The sequence below is a fragment of the Chelon labrosus genome, assembly GCF_963514085.1.
Source record: "Chelon labrosus genome assembly, chromosome: 11".
NCBI classification, from domain to species: domain Eukaryota; kingdom Metazoa; phylum Chordata; class Actinopteri; order Mugiliformes; family Mugilidae; genus Chelon; species Chelon labrosus.
In genome coordinates this window covers 27434525-27453205 of record NC_140344.1, presented here as the reverse complement: position 1 = coordinate 27453205, position 18681 = coordinate 27434525, and the positions used below count along the sequence as shown (strand labels likewise).

The window sequence follows — 18681 nt, the reverse complement described above, 5'->3', positions numbered from 1 at the left end:
GCTCAAACACAAATCATTTTGCGTCCCCTTGTGTTGTGATCACAAGCTCCATTTGAAGGCAGTACACATACATCTCTATACTTCTAAAGTAAAATCTTTCATTTTGTTTCTGCTTTTTCCTCCGTCTTCTTTCTAACTCCTCTGTCTCTGCTTTCCAATTCCCTCTCCTCCTTGGTTTTCCCCTCCAATGATGCGTGCCTGGCGTTAACGTTAGCGTACGGTCGGAAAAGTGTCATCAACCATAGGCGCTAAAGCTCAGAAACTGGCCATCCTCTATGAGACAGACCACCGGCCCAATGCCGCGCCGGTAAGACGCATGTGGATGTGGCAGAGGCTGATCTTACTCAGGCTTCTTGGTTTTTCCCACAGTTCGTTCGAGTGTGTGACACAGCTTACATCTTAAACCACCTGCATCGTCATTAGAAATGGCTTCTTTTCTGGAATATTAATTGATGATTTTAATCCCAGCTTTGACTGCAGATCATGTTGTTCCCTGGCAGGTAGGGAAGCAACTGTTTTCAGCAGTATGAGATGATTTCACACCACAGAGAAACAAGATAAAGCTTCAGAGAGAGTCGTTCTGTTTGCCACATGTGCATGCACAACCCAAGCAAACTTTAACGTGTTTATTTTTCCTCTTCCTCGAAGCGGATGGCCCTTACACTCATATAAAAGTCCTCATGTAAGATCCCTCTAACCCCTCTACCGGTCTCCATCCTCTCAGTGTGTGCCACGTAAGGAGTTTGCTCCCGGGCTCGGCGGCAGCGACACCTGCCACTTCTGCACCAAGCGGGTGTACGTGATGGAGCGACTCAGCGCCGAGGGCTACTTCTTCCACCGAGAGTGCTTCCGCTGCGACGTCTGTAATTGCACCCTGCGCCTTGGAGGACACACCTTTGACTCGCAGGAGGGTATGTTTGATTTATTCTGACTCTGGAGGCTTTCACCTCACCTCTGTTTTTCTTCTGCAGAGCTAGGATGACTTTATCCTGACTTATTTACACATTTATATGCATCCTTTACAGCAAAATTCTACTGCAAGATGCACTATGCACAGCGCCAGTCCACCTCTCACCTGGGCAGGTTCAGAAGGAGAACGGTAAGGAACACGTGCCATTTAAATGCAACACACAAGATTTCTTTATGTTTATGCATAAAAATGACTCAAGACATCAACAGGTTTTCTCACAGGTCCTGAAAGTACACAAGAATAATCTAATTAAACAAATGAAATAGCATACTTGTGTATTTGTTTATTCAGAAAAATTAGCCAATATTACATATCTGTGAAGTGTGTTGCAGCAAACCTGTGAAAGTTGCACAGAAGAAAGACGCCTAATTTTTGCATCATGGCTTCATTTATGTTTTATTTACCTTCAGTTTTCATTGTGTATTTAATAGATTTTTCTATTTTTTTTTGTAGGAAGACCAAAGCCGCGTCACAGCCTCGTCAACGGGCAGCGGGAGCTACTCGGCCCCGGGCGGCGTCCAGATCCAACCCGCAGGTACCCTGGTTTCCTTGCTTAGGCGAGGCCTGAGCTGGCCGAGGCGTGCTAGTCGCGCTGTGTGTGTGTTGCCTCGACGGCTGTTGGGAAGTGTGTGTGAGTCTTTCACAGCTGTGGGGTCCCACGTCAGGAGCCGCTCACACGACTACATGTTCCTGTATGAGCTGCTGAGCCTGGGCTGTCCTCTGCTCTGCATGATGCATGAGATGCTGGGACAGATGTACCTGGAGGCCCAGCTGGAGCAGAGGCAGCTCATCGGCCACTAGTTCACTTAAGAGGGGTACTAATGAAAGGGGGGTGGGGGGTTGTTTGGGTCGAGTGGGTTGATGGGAACTAGGACGGATTTGAATTTCTTTTCTTGTACCCAAAATGGGTCAAAGCATTTATGTTGACTGGACTTCCGACATTCCAAGCGTCCATTTTGCTTTTATGTTTATGAAGTCGTCATTATTTGATAAAGCAGCTTAAACAGTTGCTATACTTGATTAGCTTCCAGTGCTAGTGCCTGATATGACTTTGCCTTCATTTAGATCCATCGTAACTATCCTATAGGTACTCTGATGGTAACTAGCTCAGATGCCCTGATATATGTTTACTGACTCTCAGACTCTCCTGGTGTTGAACCCTGCCGTATGCATATCTGGCCCTGTCCAGACCTGGCATTATCATGCGTCCTAAGAGATCCAATGACAAGTACCCAGCTTTAACACACCTGGCATTAAAATGCGTCTCCGCATGCGTCTGGAGCCACCACTTGAGATCTGATCTCAGTTTCATGCTCTGTATGCACGTAAACAGTAAAATAAAGTCAAATATATGCTGTATCAAAAACATGGATCACTATCTACTGTTGTTTCAGAACAATGAACAGTTCTGCTTGTTGCATACATCTGAAGCCACCACTTGTGATCTGATCTCACTTTCATGCTCAGTATGTAAGTAAACACAGCAGTAGACAGCCATATCAAACTGTTGTTTCAGAACAATGAACAGTGCTGTTTGTTGTGTGTGCGCCTCCACATGGGGATGTAGTGACACTCTCTCTCAACCACACATGTTATTTAGTTATGCTAGTTGTGTCCATCAATGTGGACAAAACACATTGTGTGCCCACACTATTAAAAGAATGTAGTCACAAGTGGCCCCGAGCTGTGGTCTGAGCAAACAAATCTCACATCCATCCTCAGTGTGTCTGGGGTGTGTTCACACCTGGCAATGAAATGCCTCTCAACATACATTTGGAGCCACCACTTGAGATCTGATTTCAGTTTCATGCTCTGTATGTAAGTAAACACCAACTTTATTTGGGGCACGAGGAGAATATTGTGCAAACTGTTCATTGTTCTGAAACAACAGTCTGATACAGCAGCTATGTTTGTTACATACATCTGGAGCCACCACTTGAGAACTAATCTCAGTTTCATGCTCCGTATATAGGTAAACACAGACTTTATTTGGGGCACAGTAGAATATTATGCAAGAAGCTGTATCAGACTGTTGTTTCAGAACAATGAACAGTTCTGTTTGTTTAATACATCTGGAGCCACCACTTGAGATCTGATCTCAGTTTCATGCTCTGTATTTAAATAATCACCAACTTTATTTGGGGCACAATAGAATTTTGTGCCAACAGCTGCTGTATCAGACTGTTGTTTCAGAACAATGAACAGTGCTGTTTGTTACATACATCTGGAGCCACCACTTGAGAACTAATCTCAGTTTCATGCTCCGTATGTAGGTAAACACCGACTTTATTTGGGGCACAGTAGAATATTATGCAAGAAGCTGTATCAGACTGTTGTTTCAGAACAATGAACAGTTCTGTTTGTTTCATACATCTGGAGCCACCACTTGAGAACTGATCTCAGTTTCATGCTCTGTATTTAATTAATCACCAACTTTATTTGGGGTGAAGTAGAATTTTGTGCAAGAAACTGTATCAGACTGTTGTTTCAGAGCAATGAACAGTGCTGTTTGGTACATACATCCGGAGCCACCACTTGAGAACTGATCTCAGTTTCATGCTCTGTGTGTAAGTAAACACCGACTTTATTTGAGGTGCAGAAGAATTTTGTGCAAACAGCTGCTGTAGCAGACTGTTGTTTCAGAACAATGAACATTGCTGACATGATACAAATTTTGGAACATACTGGCACTCTGTCTCAACCACACATATTAAGTTATTTATTTATGCTAGTTGAGGCGATGTTCCATCAATGTGGCCAGGACACATTGTGTGCTCACACTATTAGGAATCTGGTCACCAGTGGCCCAGACATTGTCCAAATGTGGTCTGAGTGATCAAATTTAAAATCTGTGTCTGGGGTGTGTTCACATGTGTGCTTTAAGCCGGCCGGATCACTCAGGATGCATAATAATACCAGGTCTAAACAGAGCTGTACACTCACATGGGCTCGTTCCAGGCTGCTGTGCTGATGTCTCGATGGTCAGACGTTCCCTTTTCAGCACATAAAATCTTTTCATTCATCTCTGTGCTCACTCAAATGATCTCATTCGGGTCAAATTGAGCAACTGTGCACCGCACAGAGCTCTAAATTGCCTGAAAGTAAATGTACCAAGGATATTTAATTGCAGTAGAGTGACCTGGAACACGCCCTCCGACTCTAACCTTGAAAGCCATCTGGACTGTGTGTGTTTTTTTTGTTGTTTTTTTTCTAAAAATTGCCTGCTGCACCTTGACTCTGCACAACAGAGATGTGCAATGGAAATGCCAAAACAGTATTCATTATTTTTGATTATTCAAGTAATTTTTGTCATTCCGTTTAAGTATTAATATTCAACAGTATTTCACTTTGTGTATTTTGAAAATGTAATAATTAAATGACTAATGTCACTTTATATATTCTGGGCTCATTATTTATGGTTTTTATTTAATTAAAGACAAATTTTGGAAAAATATTTAAAAATGGTGGGTTTAAAAAATATATCAAAATAATTTTCAGTATTATTTTTATTATTATTATTTTTGTCTGTATTTCACCCACATTAGGAAAACTCCCACACATTTGGTTTTTGGTTCCTTTATGTCCAGACTAAAGTTTATCTTTTTGTTTTCCTAGACTCAGTGAAAACAGCATTCACTTTGTTCTTTTTTATTATTTTATTTTATTTTTTTTTTGCAATTTGTGATTTTTTTTGTTTTCGGTATTCTGATAATCTTGGTTTTATTCTGTTTATATTGTAAAACCTTCAATGCCTCCAGTACTTTCCATGTAATTCTCAGCACTCTGTATTATCTTCTTTCCATCTTCCATTTTGCCACCGCCCCCCCTCCCCTCTCCAAAACACCCCTCTCATTCATCTCCCTGAAATTCATTTCCTCTGTCTCGTTCACTTCAGTTTGTTCAGTCTGTTTCAAGTTTCCAATGCTGCACCCTCTGATTGGCTGATTCCCGCCGGGCGAGGAAGGTGACAATTGGCCGGTTTGGTCACAAAGCGCTTGTCGTGTCGCTTTTGCATTCGCTGACGTCTCATCGCTCCCTCCCCCCCGTCTTCCACGTTAACTAGCCTCGCGTACGCCATGCTATACCCGTAAAGGTGTTATGTGTAGTGCTCCTTGGTTCAGTAAATAATTAGCATCATGCTAACAACTCAATGCTCCTTTAAAGGCTGAAGCATGAAGCTGTTGCTGTTCTACAATTTTGTTCATGAAAAGACCAAAACCAACAATGTTTTCATTTTACTACTCGGCACCGTCTGACTGAAGATGCTAATCGTTTTAGCCAAGAAAGGACAAAAACATTGTTCATTGGCTCGACATTAACACTGAGTTTTTAGTAGAACATCTTGGATTATTTGCTTTAAAGTTTGATTATGTGATTAGAATTTTTAAATTTCGTTTACCATCAGTCTCAGCTGTACCTCAAGAGTACAAACTCTTGGCCAGACGTCTTTGCTAATCCAAGCTGTGATGATGGAAGTGCATATACCGTCTTGCTGGACCACATGTTTACATGGACGCTAGTAGTCCTCATGAACCAATTACCTCAATCCATAGACTGTAGAAAGAAAATGTACGACGTGTCTCCACTTCCTCCCATTGGCCAAACTGACCCTAGTATCCCGGGGTTACAGGCAGCTCCATCTTCCTCTAGAGTCACTGAGTGGAGGCGGAGCTTAGGACCTATTCTGCAGCCAACCACCAGGGGGAGCTCCACATGCATTGGCTTCACTTTTGAGAAGCTTGTCACAGCGTGCATGTTTTTATACAGTCTATGCCTCCATCAGAACAGAGTGATGGGTGGAGGAATAACCTGCCGTCTTACATGCTCGTAAAGCAGAATTAAAATCGTTGTTGGTTTTTGGTCTTTTCATGAGATTTGTTGACACTCAGTCTTATCATAATGGTCGCTCGATGCTCACATATCACCTTTTGGTTGGTTTGAACCGTAACTCTAACACTCACGTTGTGCTGTGCTTGTCCCTAACCTCCTTAACACCAAGCATCCATCCATCCATCCAGCCGCCGCCTCCTCCTCCTCCTCCTCCTCCTCCTTCTCCTTCTCATTGAACGATAACATGTGTCCACGTGTCTGTGGTCTGTCTGTGGTTCCCTCTGTTCCAGGAGGAGGCCTCCCCCTCTCCACGTCCCTCTCATGCGCCTCCTAGCCTCTTGCTGAGGAGATCAGCCTCCACAGTTAAAGCAGCTTTTTTATGTTTTAGCACACTGCCCCCCCTCCCCATCTCTTTCTCTTACTGTGTCCATAATAACGTCAGCCTTTCATTTGTTTTTGACAATCACCTGTAAAACTGCTTAATTTATGATATTTATAAGCTTGTAAATATATACATATATATAGAAATAAATCAGTTTGATCACATAAAGTATTTTGCGTCGTCGTTTGTTGCCCGTCAGCCGAGTCACGCCGCTAATTCCGAGGAAAGTGATCGATAATTAAATCATTCTAGTGGTTAAACTTCCTCCTTTAACAAACGGATTTCTTTTTTTTCTCTCTCTTTCTGACCTCACACACAGATCGTCACGGCTTTTGTTAACAATTACCGCGTGCTTCGTACCATCTGATGAGAAGCAGCCATTAATCCCACGATTGCACCACTTTAAAATCTCTAATTAAACGTAGCGACGCAACCAAGGAACAAGGAGCTTTATTATATGTGTGACTACAAATAAAAGATCTGAGGCTTCAGTCAACCTGAACAGAATTGAAGTGAATCTCCTGTCGGCTTCCTACTTCGTGGGTCTTCTCTGTCCTTCTCTCTGGGTTTAACCATCTCTGGAGTCAAGTTTTTATGCTTTTTTTTGTTTTATTTTTTACTCTTCAACATCATGTGAGTGTCTGTACCAAGATTTAAATTTTTTTATATTTTTTTTTGGCAAGTGGAATCACCTTTGGAAAGATTCTGTACATTGTTGACCACGTTGACCTCTGTGAGTACTCATGAAATGTGCTTGTGTTGTATTGTGCCGATGCAGAAAGGAGTAAAGCAAGCGGGGGTGTCAAACGTACGGCCCAGGGTCCAGTGTGGCCCGCGGCATGAATTTAGAGGACATTAACTGCAGTTTCTCAATAAAAAATAGCTGCTATTGCTAATTGGTCCTCTGTTTTAGTGAAAGTCGTGGACATAACTCAACACCGAGGCCCAGAATTAAACAGCAGATGGTAGCAGTGCGCCCAAATTTCAGCTTGTTCATAAAATGTTTAGTAAAAGGATAGTTCAGTAAGTGCAAACATTTTCATGATGTACTTCTTTGCACTAAAACAAAGGGCAAAATGTGAAGTTGTCTTTATTTATAGGTTATTATGCTGTTATGTTACTGGTCCCGTCCGCTTGAGATCAATTTGGGCCTGCATGTGTCCCCTGAGCTAAAATTAGTTTGACACCCCTGGAGTAAAGTTTAATTCTGTAATATCAAATAAATGTGGAATGCATCTAAAGTTGTTTTAAGAGCATGTGCGACTCCCAGAAGCAGAAACTCTGTTCTCTTTCTTTTGCTAGAAAATCTTTATTGTGTAAAATGTGTAGGTTGCGGTACTGTGCCGTAGCTTTCAGCTGAGATAGCGTGCATGCTTGTTAATATTTCTGCAGCACAGATGAGCATTAGTAAGTTAAACTTTTTTTTTCAAAATATGTTGTAGGTGAGGCGTCCAGCTTGCACTCGGAGGAGCTCGATAAAGCGCCTGAGGATGCAGAGATGGCCGTGGACGCCCTCCATGCTCCCAGCGTCGCCAGCCAAGATGGCGGCGTGCCCCCGGGTCAAAGCCAGGGCGGCGTTAAAGGTCGGTTCTCTCGCCTCCACTGGACGAAGTTCCACTCTCTGGTTTTTCTCAACGCCAGATTTAATGAGTTTTCAGTCTCGGTTATTGCTTGAAAACATAATATTCCCAGAGGGAGAATCTTCAAGTGGATGAACTGGAACTGGCGCTCAGATTGTTTGTGTTGGGAGGTTCTCGGCCGGTTTATGAGCGGGAGACGAGGGTGGGGACGGCGTATTATGGTCCAGCATTTGTTATTTTATCTGTGCAGCAGAGCTTTTCTGGACTGAACAGTCTGTCCCCGCTCGTTTCTGCACAGGAGCAAAGCAAACTCGGCCGTGTTGGCTCTTAAAACGTCTGCAGAGCCAGTGACCCCGGTCGCTTCCTGTAGTGGGAGCAGCAGAGCGGCTCCTCCCGTCTGCAAACAGAGCAGCTGTACTGTCTGATGATAGTGAGCTATCTGCAAGACTAATGAGACTCCCTGCAGCTTCAAGATGTCCTTGTGATAATTAGCAGATGTCAATGTACAGTTTATGTATAAAGCAGGTTTAAAAGCAGCCGAAATTGGCCAAATCATTGCTGCAAAGTCTTAAAAATAATAAGTAGACACGGTTAAAATGATTTTAAAGACTAGATTTGGTTGAGATTTTGGAAGCATTGGTAGGAGAGGATGGTGGATCTCCATAAGAGTTTATTATATTGGAGATGTAGACAGGATCCTTAAAAGCTTCTGTATATTCTGCCTGCTGGCCCCAGAGTAGTCTGGAAGGGATGATAAAAGCATGTTTGACCTTTTCTAAGTCTGCGGAGGAGAGCAATGATCTGGTTTTAATTTCCTGTTTCAGTCGGACAAAGCAAGACTTTATCGCGTTGGTCACCTGAGCATCAAAACGTTCTGGGAATGATTAGGGAATCCACATTAGAAGAAATCCAGACCGCAAAATAAAAGATGCATTTAGTCCATGCTCTGCTTTGTGTAGCTCCCAGAAAAAGTTCCCAAGAGCTCATCCTGTCTTCCATTTTGCCTTTCAGTCTACAGAGCACAGCTTCATAAGATGCCGTCTCCACCACTGCATCCAAACGCTCCCTCAGATTAGGAGATGCAGCCGTTTTCCACCGTCTTAAAATCACTCTGGAAGCTGTAATCAGGCCCACCATGATAACAGAAAATGCTCTTTTAGATGCATTTGGTAACGGAGACCTGTCCCCTAGAAGACGCATAACAGGAGTCAGGGGGACTGTTGAGCCAGAGCATTAATTCAGGGAGTCTTGAGGTTTTAATTTCATCGAACTCTGTTTTTTTGAGTCCTCTTTACAGACATACACCTGACTTTATCGTATAATATTCAACATGTAAAGTCATCAAGTCATTTTTATTGTTAATCTAATGAGGATTCTACTCTCTCTGCAGATCACTGCAACAACAAACACAACAATCGCTGGAAACGGAAGATCAGAGGCAGTGAGTACTTCAGGCATCAATGTTTGACTGAAACGTCCAGTTACTACCTTTGTTTGAGCTTTTTTTTGGATAGTTAGTGAACTAGCTTGCTGTACTTTCGAGCTTGTTGATGACTCATTTGAAGAATCTAAATACCTAGCAGGTGAGGTTGACTTTGTTTTAGATATCTGCAACATGTCCCACTTCTGTCCAGTATCTAGAATTTAATAGTTTAACCTGTGGTCAGCGCCGACAGGAAGTAAACTGTGTTGTTGTTCTAGTCTTTCAACACTAGAGGTCAGTGCAGCTCAACGCTCTCAGCTGTGATTAGGAGATGAAACTGTTCAGTCTGCTCTTCTTCTCTGTGTCACATTGACTATATCACCTGATAATAATAAGGAAATGAATGAATAGAAATGTTGGTGACGTGTAGACATCTTGGTCATCTTCTTCTACTCTGTCAATTTAGTGTTGTCTATAAAGTTGGGGAAAAACTCCTCCTTCTTCTTCTTCTTCTCATCATTCTTCTTCTCCTTATACTCCTCGTTCTTCTTCTTCTCCTCCTCCACTTACCTGTTCTTCTTTTTCCTCTTATAGTCCTTGATGTTGTTCCCCTTTCTTTTCCTCCTCCTGTTCTTTGAGCTTCTTCACCTCTTCTTCTTCTCCTTCCCCCTCACCCTTTCTTCCTCCTCTTTGTTGTTGTTCTCTTCTCCTCATCTTTCTTCTTCTCCCCCTCTTACTTGTTGTTATTCTACTTCTCACCTTTCTTCTTTTCCTCCCCGTATTCCTTGTTCTTATTCTTCACATCATCTTCTCCCGTTAGTCTTCCTTCCTCCTCTCATCTTTCTTCTTCTTCTTCTACTCCTCGTAATTCGTTTTCCTCACCTTATTCCTCATTCCTTCTTATTCTTTACCTCCTCTCCTCCTTGTCGTCCTTCAAGTTTTCTATCCCCCTTTTCTTTGTTTTTTATTTCCTCTACTCCTCCACCTCTTGCCCCCTTTTTCCCTCGTACTTGTTCTTCTTCTTTTCATCGTCGTTCTTCTGCTTCTACTCCTCTTATTCTTTACCTCTTAAAATTTTTACTGTATCTTATCTGATCATTTTTATTCAACGTCCATTTAGACCATTAAGTTGGATCAAGTTGTCCATGTAAATGTAGCCAGCTTCATGTTCTTTAGCAAAACAAATCTGAAACTCAAGTCATGTTTTAATCGTTTCATGTATTCATGCTCTTATAATGATCAGTTAAACAAACAAAGAAAACCGTGATCGATCGATAAGACCCATAACTTTGTAACTGAATGTCCTGTTTCCTGTCGTCTTCGTCCGCAGCCTTCCCTCTCATCTTCATCAAACACTTTCAGAGAAGCTTGCCGCTGGACAAAGAAGGACCAGAGACCGTCCCCGAGGCCGACTCTGACTTCGAGGAGATCACTTCCTCTGAAAAAACAACCGTAAGCGTGCACCTACGCCAGAGCCGTCCGGTTACTGGAGAATTGTCCAACCATGAAACCGGGTAGATATTTATTAATATGACTCGTTCGTTCCCATTTTGTCAGAACTCCGAGTGCAGCTCCAAGACATCAGCAGATACCTCGAATCCTCTAGAGGGAGACGAGAGCTTGGCTGAAGTGAAGACTGTCTGCAGCTCGTCCACCCCAAAGAAGCGCTTGGGGTTATCCATCACTCAGAAAGAGAAGCTTCTGAACTGGGACGTGGGGGTCAAACCAGAGGAACCTCCCATTAACGCAGTCACCAACAACACTCACAAAGACCAGGTGGAGAACTTATTTAAAACCTGGCTATGAAAGACTTCTCTCTTCTTTTATACAAAGTGCAATGCTCCAAAGATAGATGTGTGAGAGATGAAGGGAATTAATTCCACATTGTGTTGACCACATTTTTTTTCCCGTCCTCTGATGTTTTATCAGGTACAAGCAGAGGCAGATGAAGATAAGCCTCAGACAAACGGAGAGGCCTCCGAGAGCCAAACCTCCGCCTCAGCCTTCCAGGTCATAGCCAACGCCTTCAGGAGGACCTTCAGCGTGACCAATCACTCCAGCAGCTCCAACACTGCAGTCGTAATGTTCGTGTGATATGCCTTCCTTTCATTTAATGCTGGTGTAGGCAGTAGGAGGGTTGAACGAGTTCACAGACTACTGTGTCGACTTTAAAAGACTAATGTCTCTGATATTAAAAACCCAGTAGAAAGTGATGCTTTGCAACAATGACATACATACGCTGAGAACAGACTGAACATACTGTGAGCTGCAGATATGTATAGCCTGTATAAAAACAGGCATCACCTCAGCACCATGAATAGCATTTAATAGTACTCCACAGTGTGTATTTCTCTGAAGCCTTCTCTGCGTACTGCAGCTAAAGGTCTAATAACTTTGATAAACTGAATTGATGTGCATCCTCCTTCTCTCTGTTACCACAGTTGTTAGTTGCAGCAATACATTTGTTGGATTTCAGGACTGACATGTCCCGGTAGTATGGGCTTCATCTTTAGTGAAGTATTTCCACACACTTGATGAACCTCTGCTAGTTTGCTGCAACAACCCACTGGGCTCCTCACCTGTCTTCTAGGAGGCGTCCATGCTATTGCGATTGTCACGTGATCAGTGGCTAGTCGACATGATGTTTAAAGCGTCATGGTGATCTAACTAATCAACTAGTCTGTACAACCTCTTGTAGGGAGCATCATTTTCTGTAAAAACAATCAACTTAAATGTGAATGTATACTGTGATTTGCTTCACCAGGAGACCCAAACGAGACGGCCTCCGCAAACAGAGGCCCATGTCCGAGGGAGCGTTCAGCTTCAGCTCGCTCTTCAGCTCCACTAATCAGGAGTCAACCATAGAGGAGAAGGACGAGGAGGAGGAGAAGAAGAAGAAGAAGAAGAAGGCTGGCGTGCATTCGTCTCACTGGGCCTCGGTAGGGTCGGATCCGTGGGGCTCGGGGCGGGACCTGCCCTCCCTGCTACAGCAGGTGTCCCTGAAGGGCCGCAGAGACTCTGGAGGGGTGTTCTCCGACGACATGGGCTCACGACCTCGCCGAAGGCTCGACTTGTTCTCCTCCCTGAGGCTGAGGAAGAGGCAGCTGTCGGAGAGCGAGGGGAAGGACCAGGACCAGGAGGTTCAAAAGGAAATCAGGACCATCCTCTCCAACCTCAGAAACAAAGGTCAGTGTAGTGACTCCTAAACTTTTTGTCTTGTGGTTCTTTAAAGCTGCTTTATTTGGGGGCATTGGAAAAACTCATACGATGCCAAAGATTCTTGTATGTTTTTTTGGTCTGATGTCCAGTTGCCATCATGTGTTATATTATTTGTCTAACACAGAAACCTCAAATGTTGTTTTTGGTCTCCACCAGCTCCTAAATTCAAAAGTTACACATTACAGTATATTTTATGACTAACACAGTCCTCTAGTTCCTCTAGAAATGAAAGAAGGATTAGAAGAATTCACTTCCTTTGGAGCCTCCATACCAATGTCATCTCGTACATTACTTATACTTTTTGGAAGTTGAATAAGATTTTTATGAAACAGAATTTAGTCGTTCCTTCAAAGCCTTGAAGAAGTACATCTGTAAATTCTTCCAATAATTTATATTCTATGGACACGGCCAAAAAGTATGGATGCCAGTTTGTCTTAAACACGATACTGATGCAATGTTGCTTTCATATTGGCAAAGAAATACTTAATTGCACAGTTACTACAGAATGACTGTCGTAAGCATTGGGCTAATAACTCTGTGTTTGGTCTCCACCAGCTCTTAAGGGAAAACATTTGTCTCCATAGCTGCTAAATCAGAAGTTTTCCCCAGCTAGCTGCTAACTTTGTTTTCTATTACATGCTAATGTTGCTTGTTGACATCAATAGATTACTAGCTATGCTAATAAGTGTCGTAAGGACTGAACCAAAATCATTAACTTGTAGTCTTTAAAAGAAGGACGAGAGCGCGGAAAGTCTGCCTTCAAGCTCGTGACGGGCCACATTCGTGTATGGATTTTGAGTTCAGCTGAAGAGCAAAGTTTTCTTTTCAAATTGTTCCCTTTCAAAATGTTTTATCCAATATTTCACAATGAAAAGCAAAGAAATTCCTCCAATCTCTAGGTTAAGAACGACATTTAAGAAATGTGTTGTTTTGACTTTAAAACTGTCAAACAATCTCAAGAGTGAAGCTGTAAAATTTCTTCTGTAATGCTTTTTAATGTGCCATGGATCAAATCTGATAATTCTCAGACTCTTTAAATAGACTCTTAAAATGTTTCTGTTTCTTAAATTTTTTTTTTTAGCCTCCAGTCAACAGAATGTGGACTCTTCAAGTGACGATGAAAATGAAAACTCAGCATCCAATCAGAAGGTTTGTACAGAGCGTCTCTATGCACTGAGAACGTTGCTGTATTCAGTTTTTTTGCATGTTTACATAATCTGAAATGTTTCGTGTTTCCTGTCCCAGCTGTGTTCAGAGAAACTGAGGAAGAAGCAGGAAAAGACGGTGGCCCAGCAGGCCAAACGAGAGCAGCTCAAGAGGCTTCACAGAGCTCAGGTATTATTCTTTCCTTCTGGATTTTTGTAGAAATTGGACCAAAACAAAAGATGAAAACACCTAAAATCCATCTGACTGAAGTGCTTTCTGCTACCTTCATTTTACATTTTTAACATTTACCTGAGTGCAAAGGATAGCTGTTCCAACAGACTGAAAAGATCTCACATTAAAGGAATAGTTAAAAATATTTTGGGATGTATGGTAATCTTTTTAATTCATAAAACTTCATTAGAATCTCCCATTTCCTCCGGGAAGCAACTGCACACAACCAAGAAATTGTTCGACACAAAACCTTCTAATAAACCCCCCCCCCCCCTTTTTTTTTTTAACAATATGTTTTGGATTTGTATATGGATTACACACCTAAAATGTATTATGTGAAATGTAGTAATTGGCTTTAGAGGTGCTCTTCTTAGTTTCCTAGCCTCCCTGCTAATAGTAGCTCCTCCTAGCTTCGAACTCTCCCAGCAAATAGTAGTCTTTCTAGCTTCCTAGCCTCCCAGCTAATAGTAGCTCTTCCTAGCTTCCCAGCCTTCCAGCTAATAGTAGCTCTTCCTATCGTCCTAGCCTCCCATCCAATAGTGGCTCCTCCTAGCTTCCAACCCTCCCAGCTAATACTAGCTGCACCTAGCTTCCTAGCCTCCCAGCTAATAGTAGCTCTACCTAGCTTCCCAGTCTCCCAGCTAATAGCAGCACCGCCTAGCTTCCTAGCCTCCCAGCTAATAGCAGTTCTACCTGTTTCCACTTTTGAAAGACCAATACTTCTACCACCTACTGGTATGGAGAACGCTTGTACCAGCTGTACCTGTTGGCTGTAGTCCTTGAGGTGTATTCAAGTGCGACTATTAGGCCTAGAAACAGGCAACGTCACGGCCTTCACTGCTGGTAGCTCTTTGATGTCGGTTTAGTGTGTCTGTACCTTAGAGGTTTCAGTCCATTGAAACACCATTAGGTTTATACTTATTAAAGAAAGGGAGTTTGAAATAAAGCCTTCTGCAGTTGAGGTCAATAAGGGCTCTGGTCATTATTAAATGTATGAATATACTTCATGATTTATATTTCAGAGAATGTCCTACCTCTCCTTCAACTGCAGAAAGTTCCTCTTAATGATTATCTCCCATTACAGTGACGGTAAATGAAATTTCAAATTACATTTCAAAATCTTGACTCATGATTCATGCAACCGCCAAAGAAATGGAGCCTTTCAGTTACCCAGAATGCCAAGGACACTGTGTACGACTTTATTGTTTCATTTCACCACTACTGAACTCGGCTCCGTTGCGTCGAGGTGAAAGCAGACATTTCCGAGAACGACTTTTAATTAATCTCCTTTGATTACCTGTATCGTGTAATGATATAATGTTTGCTTTTTATTTTTTTTGCAGGTGATCCAGAGACAACTGGAGGAAGTTGGAGAGAAGCAGAGGGATTTGGAGGAGAGAGGAGTGGCGATAGAAAAGATCATAAGAGGAGAAGCAGGTATTGAACAGTGTGTCCACATGCTCGTCCCAGTGCTTTTCAGAGGCCCGTGAGCCGCAGCGCTTAAATGGCGAGAGGCTGAACCGTAACACCTTGATTCAACTCGGTGGAATTCCACAGTGAAAGCCTCATTCATTTTGTTTCCCTGCTTGTTCTGTTTAATTGCAGTGCCCATACTTCTCAGACCATTTAGAGGAAAGCTTTGCCTTGTAATCCCAGCATGGTTAAAAGCCTGCACACACAGTTAATGGCTGTACTCACAATAGACACCTATACTCCATTGGCGCTCCGTCTTTTTTTTTTTTTTTTTTTTGTTACAGTACGGTGCTTTGTTTGTCTTGGAATGAATAGTGAGGTGAATGGTGAGGTCTCGTCATGTTGAAAAGCAAAACCACATGACCCGTGTGTGTGATTGACGTTTGGTTCCACTGTTATTTACTCTTGAATTGGTTTTTGCATAATTGATATTTTTTTTTTCTTTCTTCTCCATCCTGTCCACCTCCATCCCCTTCAACCTTGCCACATGTATTCATCTCCACCTTCCTCTGTCGTTCCTACCTACCTTCCTTTGTTCCGTCTTCCTCCCAGATTCGGACGACAGCGACGAGGCCCAGCTCTACCAGTCCTGGTTTAAACTCGTTCTGGAGAAGAACCGATTGGCGCGATACGAGTCCGAACTCATGATCTTGTCAGTGACTGCATCTTAAAACGCACACATATTTAAAAAAAGCTACAAGGACAAATTGTTTTAATATTTCTGCAATTCCTATTTTTCTCCAGTAGAGGTCAAACTATTTTTTTCTTCCTCTGTTTCAGTGCCCAGGAGCTTGAACTGGAGGACACACAGAGTCGGCTGCAGCAAGATCTACGACGCAGAATGGCAGAGGAGGGTAAGGCCTTTAACACGCAACGACACGGTCCGACACAGTGGGCGTGCATTCATCACTTTCTTTTTTTTTTTTTTGGTTTTACGTCATTCTAGATACAGAGAAGAGTGCCTCCGAGTTGCAGGAGGAGCAGGAAATCCTGTCTGAGATCATGAGGACGGTTGAGAAGCGAGACATGCTGGTGTCTGTGCTGGAAGAGCAGAGGCTGAAGGAGAGGGCCGAGGACAAGGACCTGGAGAGCCTGGTGTTGTCCAAAGGCTACGAGTTTCACTGGGCCCACGCGGATGATAGCTGGGGGCAGACCAAGCTGGACTGAGTGCAGGATGGACAGAAAAAAGGAAGACTTTTTACCGTAGTTGTTTGGTTTGGCAAATCTAGAAAACATGGAAAGGATGGACATGTCTTTTAACCACCGAAGACGACAAGGCTTTATATAGACTCACTTTGAGCTCGTATGTTGAGCTTGGAGTTAGAGGAATGGAAATGGAGCCCGAGCTAATGACTTCCTCTACAAGGCTAATAACATCGCTGCCATAAAAGTCATTTAACCTCCACGCTCAGAGGTGTAATCTGTCACGGCCGCGGCTGAAACGGTCCTGCAACTGGATGTAAGATATACTTAACCACTTCTAATAATGTGACGTTTTTGCACATCTCATAAACGAAAGTGACTGCCTACTGATTTCTTTGACTTGTTGTGTCAGATTGGTTTGTAATAACACTGACTAACTTCACTGGATAGCACATGGAGGTTTTGCACAGCGTGAAATGTTTTAAATTTGTGTCATTTCATCCAGATATGTGCTTTGTGTAATGCACTGTTAGCCACTTTGTGTGCAGCTATGTATGTGTGTGACTGCTCGTTCGTATTTTGTGCTGTTTCATTTCGAGCTGGAACCCTTTTTCAAAATAAAATTCAGCTGTATGTACACCCAGACACTAAAAGAGTCCCCCGACAAGGGGCTGGGAATCTCAGGCTGCACATGTTGCACATGTTGCACATGTTGCACAGGAGGCCATGTCCCAATTAGTGAGGTATAACCACCTGCTGTAATGTATCATTTGTTTTGGGGATGTGGCCAGGTAAGTGGAAGTTTAAGTACCCTTTGGCAAACAACTGCCAGTTTTGATTGATCAGTTTTGATCATTTTAAACCCACTGTAAGGGGCTGTGAGTCACAATACCAGCCATATCTTCCTTCTGAGATGACGAATAATGTGTTTACATGGGTTTTAATCCCAGGACAAAGTCACTACACTATCATTTGTTCACTCCCTGAGCTTTATATGTTATGTTCGTGCATTGTGTGTGAATTAACAAACATTAAGTTATGTTTCCATGGTTAAAAAAAACAAACAAACTGTAACCTGTTTCTGTATGTTTTGGTTTTATGCTGCTTTGAGTGTTTAAAATGGAAAAGAATCTTAAATAAAAATGAATTTGAGTTTTTGCATAGACATTATATCGACCAAGTCTTCTTCTGTTGAGATTTTATGTTTTATGTGTAGCCTTTAGTTAGCCATCCAGAAAGCTTTACACTTCATAGATGTTTATCTTATTATAGCAGTCAGAGAGGATAATTCATTTGTTTGTAATAGTTATAATATGAGCTAAAATGCAGATAAAATTAAGTAAAATTCGAGAAGCTCATGTTGTGGTCTCCCAAACTGGTAAACATTTCACTAGCTATACAAAACGCTTTAGTCTTTTTTCAGTGTTATTCTTCAGTCAAAACTGATTTATTTTGTTTAATGTTTTAATGCATCATAAAATTCAGATAAAGCTTAGTCAAAATTTGAGAAACACGCATTTTGTTAAGAATTCAAGTAGTGAAGCATTTAGCTAGCTATCCAGAAAACTTCAGACTTTATACATGTTATATACAAATAGTTAGATGGATAATTCATTTTTAATATTTTATCAACGGTTATGATATGGGCCAGCATGCAGATAAACCATTTCAAAATGGCGTTAAACATTTAGCTTTAGCTATCCAGATGGCTTTAGTCTTTATAGATGTTAATCTTGTTATATAAGTCAGGATGGATATTTTATTTGCTTATTTTTATTAATAGTAATGACACTGTGCAAATAAAATTGAGCTAAAATCTGTAAAGTTAATTTATCAGTCCTCCATAGTGTAGTGTTTAGCTAGCTATCCAGAAAGTTCAAAGATTAGTCTTATTATCTTATTATATATTATTATTATTTATTTATTTATTAGTTTTTTTAATTAATAGTCATGATTTGGACCATTGTGCAGATAAAACTAAGCTAACTTGTCGTGTGTTAGTCATTTATGCTGGTAACCGTTAGTTTAAAATGGCGTCGCTGTAAAGTTTAAACGGTAACTAGCTACCTATAACCGTTATAAAACGCTTCACGCGCCCACTCGTGTCCTCCTGGTTCCCCTCATAGACTCCCGGTCCAGGGGGGGCTCTCTGTGCTTGAACCTCCCCACCACCCTGGAGCTCCCTGCTCTTCCCGCGGTCAGCCACCTCCTCCTCCCGCCTGCTGCCGCCGGACCTCCTCCACAGAGGAGGGGCCACTCACTCCTGCCAACCTCGGGAGAAAAT

At 42.3% G+C, this 18681-nt stretch overlaps 1 protein-coding gene across 2 annotated transcripts in view; it reads left to right on the top strand.

Moving 5' to 3' along the window:
* The window catches only part of mical2b (microtubule associated monooxygenase, calponin and LIM domain containing 2b), a 60280-nt gene extending 42553 nt beyond the window's left edge, over positions 1 to 17727 (top strand). The window contains exons 21-36 of one of the 2 annotated variants that reach the window (XM_084554725.1): positions 215 to 307; positions 725 to 911; positions 1026 to 1099; positions 1424 to 1505; positions 7625 to 7765; positions 9153 to 9203; positions 10516 to 10637; positions 10743 to 10961; positions 11115 to 11269; positions 11950 to 12371; positions 13486 to 13553; positions 13650 to 13739; positions 15125 to 15218; positions 15807 to 15906; positions 16035 to 16108; positions 16201 to 17727. In XM_084554725.1, coding sequence (XP_084410851.1) covers positions 215 to 307; positions 725 to 911; positions 1026 to 1099; positions 1424 to 1505; positions 7625 to 7765; positions 9153 to 9203; positions 10516 to 10637; positions 10743 to 10961; positions 11115 to 11269; positions 11950 to 12371; positions 13486 to 13553; positions 13650 to 13739; positions 15125 to 15218; positions 15807 to 15906; positions 16035 to 16108; positions 16201 to 16421 — 2193 coding nt within the window. In that variant the 3' untranslated portion in view covers positions 16422 to 17727. The remainder of the gene's footprint in view (positions 1 to 214; positions 308 to 724; positions 912 to 1025; positions 1100 to 1423; positions 1506 to 7624; positions 7766 to 9152; positions 9204 to 10515; positions 10638 to 10742; positions 10962 to 11114; positions 11270 to 11949; positions 12372 to 13485; positions 13554 to 13649; positions 13740 to 15124; positions 15219 to 15806; positions 15907 to 16034; positions 16109 to 16200) is intronic. The other variant, XM_084554724.1, reaches the window with a different exon arrangement.
* The last annotated feature ends 954 nt before the right edge of the window (positions 17728 to 18681 follow it).